The sequence below is a fragment of the Loxodonta africana genome, chromosome 4 (genome assembly GCF_030014295.1).
Source record: "Loxodonta africana isolate mLoxAfr1 chromosome 4, mLoxAfr1.hap2, whole genome shotgun sequence".
Taxonomy (NCBI): domain Eukaryota; kingdom Metazoa; phylum Chordata; class Mammalia; order Proboscidea; family Elephantidae; genus Loxodonta; species Loxodonta africana.
The window spans coordinates 97,848,184-97,863,028 of NC_087345.1; the positions used below are offsets into that span (position 1 = coordinate 97,848,184).

General features: G+C 41.2%; 1 protein-coding gene across 1 annotated transcript in view; it reads left to right on the top strand.

The window, feature by feature from the left end:
* The first annotated feature begins 1,178 nt into the window (after positions 1-1,178).
* NELL2 (neural EGFL like 2) overlaps positions 1,179-14,845 on the top strand; it is a 392,904-nt gene continuing 379,237 nt past the window's right edge. The window contains exons 1-2 of the mRNA XM_010595995.3: positions 1,179-1,254; positions 1,716-1,844. Coding sequence (XP_010594297.2) covers positions 1,200-1,254; positions 1,716-1,844 — 184 coding nt within the window. The 5' untranslated portion in view covers positions 1,179-1,199. The remainder of the gene's footprint in view (positions 1,255-1,715; positions 1,845-14,845) is intronic.

The following is a 14,845-nucleotide window of genomic DNA, read 5'->3' on the forward strand; positions in this document are numbered from 1 at the left end:
CCCGTGCCTCCTATCATTTGTCTTGGAGAACGGGCGACCTGGTTTCAGCGTTGCTGTTTGGCAGGGGGCGCGCGAGGTCCCCCAGCTGCCCATAGCTCGGGTCTAAGTTCTCCTCTCCGCTGTCCACACCGGGGAAGCTCTCCAGCGCCCCGCCCCGGGCAGGGAACCCATCCAGCAGGGCTCCCGGGACTTCTCAGGCTCGCTATCTAGCCTGTCTCTCCCTACTTTGTCCAGCCCCATCTCGGGAGTTTAGGGTGCTTTGGAAGCCTTTCTACGCCTGCCTGGGAGTGGGAGTCCCCTGCGCCCCGGGGCTGCTCCGAAGCTGTAGTCCACGGGCTGTGCGGGCTTCCCTCCTTTGCCTGAAGGGCGGGCTAGCGCGGCTCTTTTTAGCCTCGCCTTCTGCGGCTGGGTGGTCCTTTCACTCTCTCAGGCTGCCTTTCAAGACACGCGCCCGAAATTCAGGAAAGACAGCGTATCAACTTAGCACCTTGAATTCAGATCTTTAGATCCCGAAAGGAGGTTGGCGTTGCCCGGGGTCAGCGAGAGGGGGAGGGCGGAGGGAGGAGGCTGCAGCTGCTCTGGGGTCGCTAGAGCGGGCTGGGTGACCGAGGAGCCCGTGCGGGAGAGGGGCACCGAGCGCCGGGCCTCGCCCTCCGCGGTCCCTCCCTGCTCCTCCTCTCCCCGCCTCCCCCGGCTCGCCCCTCCTTCCCCGGAGGAGCAGTCTCTCCTCCGCGCGTCTCCGGGCGCTCTCTCCATTGTCTCTGCCTTTACTACAGGTTCGCGCAGCGCAAAAGACCGTAGGGGGTGCGGGGCGGTCCAAGGCCCCCGCTACTTTCTGGGGGCCGCCCCTCTTCCAGATGTGCGTGCCTCCGGCTGCTTCCCTTCTGCTCGGCCGCTAATTCCCCGGCGGAGCAGCTCCGAGGCGAGCCCGACCCCTCCCTCTGGGCCACCCTCCCAGCCGGCGTCGCCGCCTCGGCTCTGCGTGTGGGAATGATGTGCGCATTGGAGGGTCTAAGTTCTTCACTCGCCTGGGCTGTGCTCGCCTTTTCTTCTTAGGCAACCAAATCATATTAATCCTCCTAATCAGTAGATCCGAGGCAGCAGCAGAAGAGGCAAACCCTATTTTCCCGCTTTATTCCAAGAAGCTTTTCGGTTTTTATTTTTAAAGAGGAAGACGATGGACTGAGCAGAGCCACACCATGGAGTCTCGAGTGTTACTGAGAACATTCTGTTTGATCTTCGGTCTCGGAGCAGGTGAGTGGCCGCAGGGTCGTGGCGGGGAAGGGGATGGCCCCCGCCGGGGGCAGTCCCGGCTAGCTAGGGGAAGCCTCGCTTTTCTGGGACCTGAAGTAGGTCTGGAGTGGGAAGGTTGGCGTGGGGGGTGGGTTTGGGTTTGGATTTTTCTGTGTGTGTTTTGCGTGGAGAAGGCAAGGTGGGTCACACCCTTAGTGCAGGGTCTGAGGGCCGAGGGGGAACTTTGCACCGAGAGGGCTTCTAAAGTAGGTCAGGGAAACGGGACTGGGTGCTCCGCTATTTAAAGCTTGGCTGCTGATCACAGGTAATGCTCTTGGCGGCGGAGGAGGGGAGTCGCCTCTTGTCAGTTTCCAATGTTGTCGCGAAGATGTGGTTCTTTGCTGCCCCAAAGGAAGAGGCTTGAATTTTGATGGAGCTTTTTTCTTTCTTTCTTTCTCTCCCCCACCCCAACCTGCCACCAGCTTTGGGGCTTGGTGTGGACCCCTCCCTACAGATTGACGTCTTAACAGAGTTAGAACTTGGGGAGTCCACGACTGGAGTGCGCCAGGTCTCTGGGCTACATAATGGGACGAAAGCCTTTCTCTTTCAAGGTATGAAGAGCGTGCTGAGTCCCCTGTGCGGCTTCAGTTTGGATAACCCCGGAGGAGTTGGTCTCATCCTCCTCCTAACTTCTGTTTTGTCTGCTGGATGACAATATCCGGGCTGAAGTGTGGATGGGTCAGCCTGAGACACACACCTTCCATCTCTTTTTACGTGGCTTGGCTCTCCCTCCTCCAGCCCCCATCTTCCTTCTTACTTTGTACTCTTGCCAGTTCTAATGGATAGTCCCTTAATTACCCTACAGAAATTCCGATGGCAGATGGTTGATTTTAGAGTCAGGGGAACAATAAATTATAACACAAACACCTCATTTGGGTGAAATGGATTCAGGTAGAAAACAGGATAGCTTAATCTTAGTTAAAACACTGCTATCTGAAAGTTTCTGTACAGTGGTGCCCTGATGGGAGGAATTTCTTTATGTAGGTGGCTTTCTGGAAAAATTAATATCTCTTAGGACTTTTATCTACTGTAAAAGTCTCAGGACTTTTATCTACTGTATATTACAGTGTATATTACACTGTATATGAGACAAGATTCAACCCTGAAAGATCATGGTTCTTCCCTCTTCACCAACGAGAAGAGAGGGGGAATGATATTCTCTTAAAATTTATTTGGAATATTTCAAGTCAGTGTTAATCTAGAAGTATATGTAGTATCACCATCAATTCTATACTTAGGATGTTTTTAAAAAACTTCTTTTTTGAAGTTGATGGACATTTGCTACCTTTTAAATTATACTAAACCTGTTGTATAAAAACTAAAAACCAAACCCACTGCGGTTGAGTCAATTCCAACTTATAGTGACGCTATAGGACAGGGTAGAACTGCCCCACAGAGTTTCCAAGGAGTGCCTGGTGGATTCGAGCTGCTGACCTCTTGGATAGCAGCTGTAGCACCTAACCACTACACCACTAGAGTTTCCAAACCTGTTGTATAGTCAGAAGCAAATTCTAATTCATCAAACCTTCAACTTTGATTTACCAAAGCTTTTAAAGATTGCTTGGTTTCTAAAAGGTTGCTAAACAAGTACACAAAGACTAGTCCCACATATGGTGAAGTATTGATGAAGGCAAGAGAGAAATGGAATTTGGCTTCGTATATCTGATGAACTAAAGCATCTTTCCTCCTCCTCACCCAGATTTTTCTTTTGTGAGTTGGGTACCATGGGTCAAAAGAAGTACAACTCATCATTATTAGAGGCTTGGGTATGCAAAATAAAACCACTTTGGCAAATCTGCCATCAAGAAATAGGCGTAAAATAAAACTGGAATGTTTCTGTAGTGATGTTGTTGCCTGGTACCGCCAGTATGTGTCACCGTGGACAGTAACACAGCAAAGCCTATAGTTGAGAAAGGAGGAAATTGACATGTGTTGCATTTATTTAAAACAAGTTTACCTTTACATAAAAATGTAACTTTGTTTTAATTATTTTGAGCCTACCAAATATGATTATTATGACAAATATTTATGATGATACTTCGTTTGTTTAAAGCTTTATTTTTCCTTGTGTCTTGAATCCTTCAGAAACAATTACCAAAGCTCATAAAGGAAGTAAAGCTAGACTGTCAGCGAAATTTCACGGAGTTGACTAGAAGGGTCATGAGGGTTAAGCAGCTGTTTTTTTTTTTTTTTTTTATGTCTGATTTTCAGCCTCTGTGAACTGGAAACAAATTTATTTCAAAACTGCCTACTTGAGTAAGTAGGAAGCTTTACAGAAGCCCAATAAATAAATGGTGATGAAGTGCCCTTAACATTTCAAAGGTCTTTTTCATTTTATTAATGTTATTCCTAGCGTTTTAAGTGCCTGGGCTGTCACAAATAGAAACCTTTAGGACGACACATTTTGTCTCCTTATGGTAGACAATTACAGAGTTACTAGGATGTAGTCTGGTTAATTTTTTAAAAGAATGTTTAGTATTTATTTTAGCTTAAATTCATTTTGACTTCAATAGCCAGCTTCTTCCAGTTAGGCATCGTGTTCCAAATAGATAAGGGTCATGAAATACATTCTCTTTGAATGATCCACAGTTGACTAGATAGCAATACATATGCTTAATTTATTGACTTTATTTCCTTGTTAGTACCAAGACCAATGTTTAGACAGTAAATGCCTAACAAGTACAGTTTATCAGATTTAATGATATAAGATTTTATTTCTTGGTAAATTATGAACTGTATTTCATGCAGTCAATCAATCAACAAGTATTTAATGCCTGCTGTGTTCTGATGTATTGGTTGTGCACTAATAGTAATTTCTCTTATCCTAAGCTTTGGGTTCTAAAATCAACGACAGGTGGGCCTTCAGCCCTACATGGTGGTTCTGAAAGGTAGAATTACCTTGGAAAGGTTTTTCTCTGCCACTAGGATATGAAAATTGTTGGGAAGTCAGTCTGACTCCTGCTGCTTCACTGGGATTCCATAGGCTTTAGAGAGACAGAAGCTTTCAGAATCTGAAGATTTTATAGATTTGGTTTCTAGTGAATTGAGGGTACCACAGGTATTTTTGTAGAGTGTGTAAAATGCCTTAGTGGGAGTAGTACCAAATTATACAAGCCTGTGAGATAGCTCTCAGATTTTGTATGAACCTATGAGATATGTTTCTTTGTGTTATCAAATTTGTTCCAAATAGATGGAAGAGAATTTGAAACATAAGAGTTCTCTGGTAATAATATAACTATCTTCTTCTGTCTCTTAGCTTTAAAATAAAGAAATCTCAACATACACATAATAAAGAACAAGTAAAAATGTATGCAAAGTCATACCTTGTTTTTATCACAACAGCAGTCATAAAAAAAAAGTCATAGTGTCACTAAAATTGTTTTGCTGTTGTTGAAATTTCATTTAAAGCTGCTTAGGAAATCTAAGTAATAAGATGGTAAATTAGACCACCCATTAATAAGTGCAGCTTTTAATTTGTGCCAATTGAAATAAATTTCTAAAGAGAAGAGTGTCTGGGCAACAATTTGAAATCTACAGCAAGATGTCCTAAGTCATTGAATATAATTTTGTAGCTATAATCTGACTCATAGCCACAAAAATATATCTATTATATATTTTTTAAAAATAAAAAAACTGAATGCTGACAATGAAAAGTGCTATGAAAAGCTATAAGGTCTGAAATTGTAAGAACTAGCACAGTTATAAATAGAATTTTACCTATCTTATTTTAAGGCCTAGGAAATATTTTTTGAGATAATGATCATAATAATGTTCTTCCCTCTGTGTAAATGAGAGACCAAGAATGAGGGCATACAGAAGCACAGTTCTAGTACTTTCTAGCAGCATTACCACAATTTTCAGATCTTTGATTTCAACAATTCATTTGGCCGGGTTCACAAAGTAAATTGTTTAATAAAACTTCTTCTGAAGTGTTCACAGATTTTATAATCTTATTAATCTCTGCAAAAGAAGTAGATAAATCCAAAACACTTTTTTTCCCCAGAGTTGGTAATTTTAAACTAAGTTTAGTAATTATTTTAAAGATTTTAAAGGAAAGAAATATGCACAGGTCTACTCTTATGCCAGTGTTTCAAAAAACAGGAATGAAACAGAATGTTTGGTGGTGGGTCATTGACTTTAGTAGGCAAAGGTAACTGTGTTAAGGAAGAACAGATAGGAGTGGGGTGACTACTTGTCTTCAGTATGATGGTCACTTAGCATCTATGGACTTTTGGGTAGTGGCCATTGGTACCCTGGTAGAATAGAATAGCACAGTGATTAAGAAATGGGCTTGGAAACCAGATAGACCTAGGTGGCATCTCATTAGTTGTATTATTACAGTGGAGTTAATTTTTCTGAGCTTCAGGACCCTGAAGTATAAAATGTATGTTGTTAGGAGGATTAAATGAGACATGTTCATGCATTCAAATAAATTTTATTGTACAACTACTATTCTGTTAGGTGCTAGGTATATGACTAATGAAATTAGAACATACCTTTGCCTTTATAAAAAAAATGCCTTTATAGTACCTTAAAATTTCTCTTAAATAACTATATAAGCAATCATTTAATTACCATCTAGGTAACTGATATGAAGAAAATTTTAGGATATGATGGGCACCTGTATTCTAATTTAGATGGTGTTAAAAAAGAAAGATGTCACTTTGAGGACTTAAGTGCACCAAGCCGTGGTATTTTTAGTCGCCTCATATGCATGCGAAAGCTAGGCAATGAATTCCACTGAAGAAGAATTGATGCCTTCGAATTATGGTGTTGGTGGGGAATATTGAATATACCAGGGACTACCAGAAGAATGAACAAACCTGTCTTCAAAAAAAATACAGCCAGGATGCTCCTTAGAAGTGGAGATGGCAAGACTTCATCTCACATGCTTTGGTCATGTTATCAGAAGGGACCAGTCCCTGGAGAAGGACATCATGCTTGGTAAAGTAGAGGATCAGCAAAAAAGAGAGACACCTTCAATGAGATGGATTGACACAGCGATTACAACTATGAGCTCAAACATAGCAAAGACTACGAGGATGGCACAGGACCTGGCAGTGTTTTGTTCTGTCGTACATGGGGTTGCCATGAGTTGAAACCAACTTGATGGCATCTAACAACAACAACAATAAATATTCTAATTTGGAGAGTCACAGGATCAGGGAAACTGTCTTTGAAAACACAGACATTTAAGCTAAAATTTGAAGGATAAGTAAGTGTAATCTGGAAAAGAGATTGTGGGGTTGGGAGAGGAAGAGTAATACAGGTCCTGTGTTACTGAGTAACACAGTAACAAAGGTCCTGAGCCTGGAATGAGCATGATCCATTTGACAAACTGAAATAAGTCCAGAAGTAGTGGAGACATAGGAGTTGTGACATGAAATGCCGCAAATGAGGAAAGCAGAGACTAGAGTATGTTTGAGTCCATTGTTGTGGGTATTGTGTATCCATTTCATTGAGGGTTCCCTCATTTTCACTGACCTTCTACTTTACCGGCCATGATGTCCTTTTCCAGCAGTTGTTCTTTCCTGGTGAAGTGTCCAAAGTAAGCGAGCTGAAGTCATGCCATTCTTGCTTTTAAGGAGAATTCTGGTTTTATTTCACCTCAAATTCTTTGTTCATTCTTCTGGCAGTCCATGGCATAGTCAATATTTTTTGCCAACGTCACAATTTGAATGCAGGCCATATTAACATAACAGAGTTGAAAATTTATTGTTATATAAAGATATGTTGTAGTGGGCATAATAATAATACCCCCAAAATGGTCATGTTCTAATTCCTGGGACCTGTGAATATGTCATGTTTTATTACAAGGGGAAATTCTGGGAAAATTATGGTTGAAGGTGGAATTAAGGTTACTACTCAGCTGACCTTAAGATAAAGAGATGTTCCTAGATTATCTGAATGAGCTTCATAAAATCACAAGTGTCCTTTCAATGTGGAAGAGGAGGTAGAAGAATCAGTATCAGAGTGATGTGTTGTGAGAAAGACTATACCAGCCTTTGCTGGCTTTGAAGACGGAAATGATCCACAAGCCAAGTAATGTGGGCATCCTCTAGAAGCTAGGAAAGGCAAGAAAATGGATTTTCCCTTAGAGCCTTCAGATGGAACACAGCCCTACCAGCACCTTTTTTTTAGCCTGTGAGATTAATTTTGGACTTCTGACCTTCAGAACTGTGTGATGATAAATTTGTATTTTTTAAGCCACTAAGTTTGAGGTGATTTGTTACAGCAGCAGTAAGAAACTAATACCTAAAACAATGTGGAAAGGAGTGGTGGGCAGAGGCTTAGAAGAATTTTGATGAGCATGATAGGAAAGCCTAGATTGCCTTGAATGGACTGTTAGTAGAAATATGGATGTTAGTGACCCTACTAATGAGGGCTCAGAAGAAGCTGAAGAGTGTGGTGGAGAAAGCCTGAATCACTTTAGAGAGTACATAAATTGTCATAGCAGACAGTTGGTAGAAATATCGACATTAAAGGTATTGCCAGTAAGGGCTCAGATGGAAGTGATCAACATGTTATTGTAGACTGGAGGAAAGAAGATCCTTGTTATATGGTGGCAGAAAACTTAGCTGAATTGTGTCCTGCAGTTATGTAGAAAGCAAAAATTGTAAACAGTGAACTTGGATATTTAGCTGATGTGATTTCCAAGCAGTGTCGAAGGTGTGACCTACTTTATTCTTGGCGCTTATAGTAAAATGTGAGAGGAAAGAGATAGATTGAGGGAATAACTGTTAAGCAAAAAGGAACCAGGACATGATGATTTGAGAAATTCTCAGCCTATCCAGATTGCAGAAGGTGCTAAAATTAGGAGATTAAGTGTCAGGAAAGCCTGCTCTGGAGAGAAAGTAAAAAATGTGGTGGGAGAACTTCTTGCTAGTGCTTCAGAAGGATAAAAGACTTGGGGTATTCAGCCACACTGACTGATTGCCTACATCAATTGCTGTTGCAGCAGCAATAGGAGACTAATACATATGATAAACCTTAACATTATTTTTATAACTGAATTATCCTTTCTTACAGGCCTGCATCCAGCTATATAATGAGTATTATTTGTGGGGTGGTTGGAAACTTGGACTTAGCCAGTGACTTTCTTACATGTAAACTCAGAGTCTTCGTAGTAAATGATCATAATGTTATACTGAATATTATAATCACATTTCCTTGTCCTCAATATGGCATCTAGGATTCTCTGGGTGGTGTAAATGTTTAATGTGCTTGGCTCCTAAATGAAAGGTTGGAGGTTTGAGTTGCACCAGAGGTGCCTTAGACGAAGGCCTGGTGATCTACTTTTGCAAAACCAGCAATTGAAAACCCTGTGGAACACAGTTCTACTTTGGCATACATGGAGTCACCAAGAGTCGGAATTGACTCAATGGTAACTGGTTTCACTGGTTTTAATATGACATATGGTTGTAGTGGAAAGCTGATGTGTCCTTGGGACAATAGGGGAAAGGATTTTATATCCATGGAGGTCCTTGTGCTATACACTAGGTACTCTCCAGACTCTCATGTTAAAATCTGTGGTTGATTAAATTTGTGGTGTGCTGTTCCCAGGCAATGTGATCATCTCATCTTGTTCAATATCATCACTTTCTACCTATGCAGCCCCTAAAGGCACAGAGGGTTCCCCTAATGCTTGCTGAAATTTCCATCTCACTTGGGACTTAGATGGTCTTCCCTGAAGACCTTGGCTAACTCTGTGCTACTTCACAGAGGAAGTGGGAATTTCCGGAGTGCTTCCTTCCTTCATGGGAGCTAAAAGAGATTCTGAAGCACCAGCTCCGTCCTTTTCCATTTCTAAGCATCCCACATCACCGTTTTTACTCTAGTCATTATCTTTTGCTGCGGACCCTCCTCTAAGGTGACACCTCCAGAATAGTAAAGAGGATACAAGAAATCACCTCTTTACTTTCAGCTTCTTGCCCTGTCTGTTATTTTCTTGTCCACTACCCCTCCTCCCTGAAATGTTTAATCCCAAGGTGGAGGGGGAAAAATTAGAACACACGAATATTTTGGAGGTGAAATGGACAGCACTTACTTAGCATGGTGTTTGGTACTCAGAGAGTGTAGTAGCTATAATTATGGAATGGTCAGCTTAACTAGAAGTCTTCTATCAAAAGTGCCAGGGATCTTTGTGGGATGCTGACTAGGTTTGACTTGGGAGGTGCAGGAATAGCCGTGACAGGCTCTAGCAAGAGGGTGACATTGAATGTCATGGCTGAGGTACACCCTGGATAATAGTTGAAGAACCTCTGTCTTTATTCTACCTCTCACTGGCTGGAATTCTCCTCATGTTGGCCCCAGACCCCACTCTTGCATTTATCCTTTGTATCATTCTTGGCATTATCTCTGTATAATTCAATACCTGCTAAAGAGTTAACTGATAAGTGTTAGACATTATGGCCTTATGGTGTGATATGTCTCCTCTTGATTTTACTTCAATTCAATTTAATGAATGTTTATTGCACTGCTTCTGTGTGCTCACAGTATGGAGCTCACAGCATAATGAGGAAGGAAGATGTGTATAAAAAAGCTATTACAGGAGGTAAAATAGGAACCAAAATTTTATTGTAAATAAGGAAAAAGAAAAAAATTAATTGTAAACTTTATCTTAAAGAATCAATCTAGAAACTATGAAAATTACTTCATGCTAGTCTAAATATGACAAAATGTAGATAATTATTTAACTATGAGTTAATTCTAGAACCAGACAGGAGTAAAATCAAGTGTAGTTTTTTCTTTTTCTTTTTTTTTTTTTTTTACAAAAATATCCGAGAGCATGTTCTTAATACTCTAATGCAAAATCATTCTATTTTGAAGTACTTATTATTGTTGTGAAATTTTTCTTTTTCATTTTTTACTTTATTCTCTGTTAGATCATCATATGTTAGTGTCTTTGTGTGTGATCTGAACACTTCTCTTTCATCACTTTTATAAGCTTCACAAAAATTTTAATCTTTTTCTGGCTTTAAGTTTCTAATTGACATTGAAGGAATAGATAGATGCTAGTCCTATGTGGAAATGGATTTTTTAAGCAAACAATTTATTAGTGACTATTTTTACGGTGACTTTTGCTTCACTATATAAACCCATATAAACTCGTATTTGTCAGGACCACTGTGATTAGAAAGAGTTAGTGAAAGAGCTGGTGGGAACAAAAGTGGAGCACAACTCCTCCTCCTCCCATTTGGCCTGCCTCCAGGAACCAGGCACTTAGATGCATATTCCCTGAGCTGTTCTGGATTCATCTTTGCTGCCAGTCTTCATTCTGGGGACGGCATGGTGAGACCAGGCAGCCACGTGTCTCTCCCCACAAAGGGAAGGTATAAAAAGAAAACTTAGCAAGCTGCTGCTCTGAAAGGTCATACTCTCCTGGTCTAGACAAAGGGAAGAAGTGATAGAGATAATTCTGAACCCACATTGATGTGCAGACTCAGAACTAGGCTACTCAATAAGCAGGGTACCAAACCCACTGCTGTCAAGTTGATTCCAACTCATAGCAACCCCATAGGGCTTCGAAGTCCATAATTCTCTACGGAAGCGTACTGCTGCATCTTTGTCCTGTGGAGTGGCTGGTGGTTTCAAAATGCTGACCTTTCAGTTAGTTGATCACTTTAACCGCTGTGCCACCAGGGCTCCTTAAGCAAGTACATATGGCCCCAGTTGTACCTTCCCACCAATCTGCAGTGCACAATTTCACTTCTCCACCACCACACTGAAGGTGTGGTGAAACCCACGTGAAATTGCTTACCACAGATTAGCAAGTAAATACAATGTAAACCGGTGCATACCATGCTTACTGGTTAATCAGTCCTTGTGTGCAGTAGTAGTTAAGAGCATGGAATCTGGAGATAGGCACATTGGGTTCGAATCTTGGCTCCCCTGTTGACTAGTTGTGTGAGCATGATCTTGTCACTTGTGTCTGCTTCAATTGGGGTAATAACAGTACTACTTTTTAGGGTGGATGTATAGATTATGCGGCTAAAACAGTGCCTGGCATTAACTAGGCGTTCAGTAAATGTTAACTATCAGTTTTATTTTGAAATTAGCTTAACAGCAGGTCATGCTTCCTTGCATTTTTTTAGGGGCTGTCAGGTGGAAATGCTAGATTTCTTTTGAGGTGCTCGGGGAAGGTGACTTCATATGATGACAGAAGGGTGGATGAAGGTAATCTCGGGTAGGGGAGAACGAGGCCCTGAAGCATCTTCTGTTCTATTTTGGATGTTTTTCGCTTTGCTGAGGAGAAAAGAGGATATGCTAAGATTTGGGATATAGAAGGAGATAAGAATGAATGCAAAATAGGAAAGGGAGGAAAATAATCTTCCCTGTTGTACCACTGTTTCAGAGGTGGGGGAGAATGGAGAAAACTAGCAAAAGAAGGTTCAGAGTATAAACAAAGTTAAGCTTAAGTTTTGAGTCGTGAGTGTTGGAGATGTTAGATGTTCTGAGAAACAAATGCTGCAATTGTTTTACCTGACTCTGGCTGGTTAGTTGGCTTCCCTTGGCAGAGTACCTGTTTGGTTTGTTGGTAGGAATAGCGATAGAGCATAAGATTTCAGGAACCTTGAGTGGTGATTTGGGGCCAGTGTAAGGTTGACAAAACCGTTGGGATGGTCCTTTGGATTTTTTGTGAACTGAGATCCCTTTCCCTACATTTTCTGCTACTTTTGTGTCTTCTGGATAGCTTGCTAGCATTATTGTTTATTTCTGCAATCCGAACTCCCTCTGTCAGTTTTGATTCTAGTAACAAGTGGAGTGATTAACTATTTTCTCTCCATAGTGACACTGTAAGTTCCCTCAGGGAAAGGATCAAGCCCTGTATTTCTTTTGGCCACCAAGGACTCCATGCTGGTTCCTCTCAGGATTGTCCTTCCTGCTTTATTTTCCTTATTCTTCAGGACTCAGCTAAGCTGTCACTTGGGCTACAAATCCTTCCTCTAGTGGAATTATTGTTCCTTCCTCTGTGCTGCCTTAGCATCTTTTATTAAAAAACAATCTCACTGCATTGTAGCTATCTAAAACCTGACTACTTCTCTTTCCCTTCCTGCTTCCTCTATCATCCAAGCCACTACCATATCTCAGTACCTCACCTGGTTTACTGCAGTAGCCTTATAAGTGGTCTTCCTGCTTACACTCTTGTTCTGCAGTTTTTTTTCAATATAGGTACCAGAATGACCCTTTTAAAAGAGAATATATATGAAGTCACTATTTTGCTGTACCCCCATGTGTCTGTCAGTTTCTTGTACTGTGGGGGCTTGTGTTTCAGCTGAGCTTCCAGACAAGACAGACTCGGAAGAAGGACCTAGCAATCTACTTCTGAAAAGCATTAGCCAGTGAAAACCTTATTAATAGCAGCAGAACGTTGTCTGATATAGTGCCAGAAGATGAGCCCCCAGGTTGTAAGGCACTCAAAAGATGACTGGGGAAGAGCTGCCTCCTCAAAGTATAGTCAACCTTAATGAAGTGGATGGAGTAAAGCTTTCGAGACCTTCATTTGCTGATGTGGCACGACTCAAAATGAGAAGAAACAGCTGCAAACATCTATTAATAATCGGAACCTGGAATGTACTAAGTATGAATCTAGGAAAATCGGAAATTGTCAGAAATAAAATGGAACACATAAACATCAATATCTTAAGCATTAGTAAGCTGAAATGGACTAGTATTGGCCATTTTGAATCAGACAGTCATATATAGTCTACTATGCCAGGAATGACAACTCGAAGAGGAATGGTGTTGCATTCATCATCAGAAAGAACATTTCGAGATCTATCCTGAAGTACAATGCTGTCAGTGATAGGATGACCAGTTAATACGACTATTATTCAAATTTACGCAGCAACCACTAAGGCCAAAGATGAAGAAATAGAAGATTTTTATCAGCTGCTACAATCTGATTGAACACGCAATCAGGATGCATTGATAATTACTGGTGATTGGAATGCAAAATTTGAAAACGAAGAAGGATCAGTAGTTGGAAAATATGGCCTTGGTGATAAAAACAATGCCATCGAATGACAGAATTTTGCAAGACCAATGACTTCATTGCAAATACGTTCTTTCACCAACATAAATGGCGGTGATACACATGGACCTCGCCAGATGGAACACACAGGAATCAAATTCACTACATCTGTGGAAACAGTTGATGGAAAAGCTCAATATCATCAATCAGAACAAGGCCAGGGGCTGACTGTGGAGCAGACCATGAACTGCACATATGCAAGTTCAAGCTGAAACTGAACAAAATTAGAGCAAGTCTACAAGAGCCAGAATATGACCTATATCCCACCTGAATTTAGAGATAATCTGAAGAATAGATTTGATGCATTGAATGCTGGTGACCAAAGACCAGACGAGTTGTGAAATGATTTCAAGGACATCATGCATGAAGAAACCAAGAGGTCATTGAAAAGACAGGAAAGAAAGAAAAGATGAAGATGGATGTCAGAGGAGATTCTGAAACTTGCTCACAAACGTCAAGGAACTAAAGCAAAAGGAAAAAATGATGAAGTAAAAGAACCGAGCAGAAGATTTCAAAGGGTACTTAGAGAAGACAAAGTAAAGTATTATAATGACATGTGCAAAGAGCTGGAGATAGAAAAACGAAAGGGAAGAACACGATCGATGTTTCTCAAGCTTAAAGAACTGAAGAAAAAATTCAAGCCTCAAGTTGCAATAGTGAAGGATTCCATGGGGAAAATATTAAACAACACAGAAAGCATCAAAAGAAGATGGAAGGAATACACAGAGTCATTATACGAAAAAGGATTAGTCGATGTTCAACCATTTCAGGAGGCAGCATATGATCAGGAACCGATGGTACTGAATGAAGAAGTCCAAGCTGCTCTGAAGGCATTGGTGAAAAACAAGGCTCCAGGAATTGACAGAATATCAATCGAGATGTTTCAACAAATGGATGCAGTGCTGGAGGTGCTCATTCGTCTATGCCAAGAAATATGGAAGACAGCTTTCTGGCCAACTGACTGGAAGAGAGCCATATTTATGCCTATCCCCAAGAAAGGTGATCCAACCGAATGTGGAAATTATAGAACAATATCATTAATATCACCCGCAAGCCAAGTTTTGCTGAAGATCATTCAAAAGCGGCTGCAGCGGTATATTGACAGGGAGCTGCCAGAAATTCAGACTGGTTTCAGAAGAGGACGTGGAACCAGGGATATCATTGCTAATGTCAGATGGGTCCTGGCTGAAAGCAGAGAATACCAGAAGGATGTTTACCTGTGTTTTATTGACTATGCAAAGGCATTCTACTGTGTAGATCATAACAAATTATGGAGAACATTGCAAAGAATGAGAATTCCAGAACACTTAATTGTGCTCATGAGGAACCTTTACATACTTCAAGAGGCAGTTGTTTGGTCAGAACAAGAGGATACTGACTGGTTTAAAGTCAGGGAAGGTGTTTGTCAGGGTTGTATCCTTTCACCATACCTATTCAATCTGTATGCTGAGCAAATAATCCAAGAAGCTGGACTGTACGAAGAAGAATGGGACATCAGGATTGGAGGAAGACTCATTA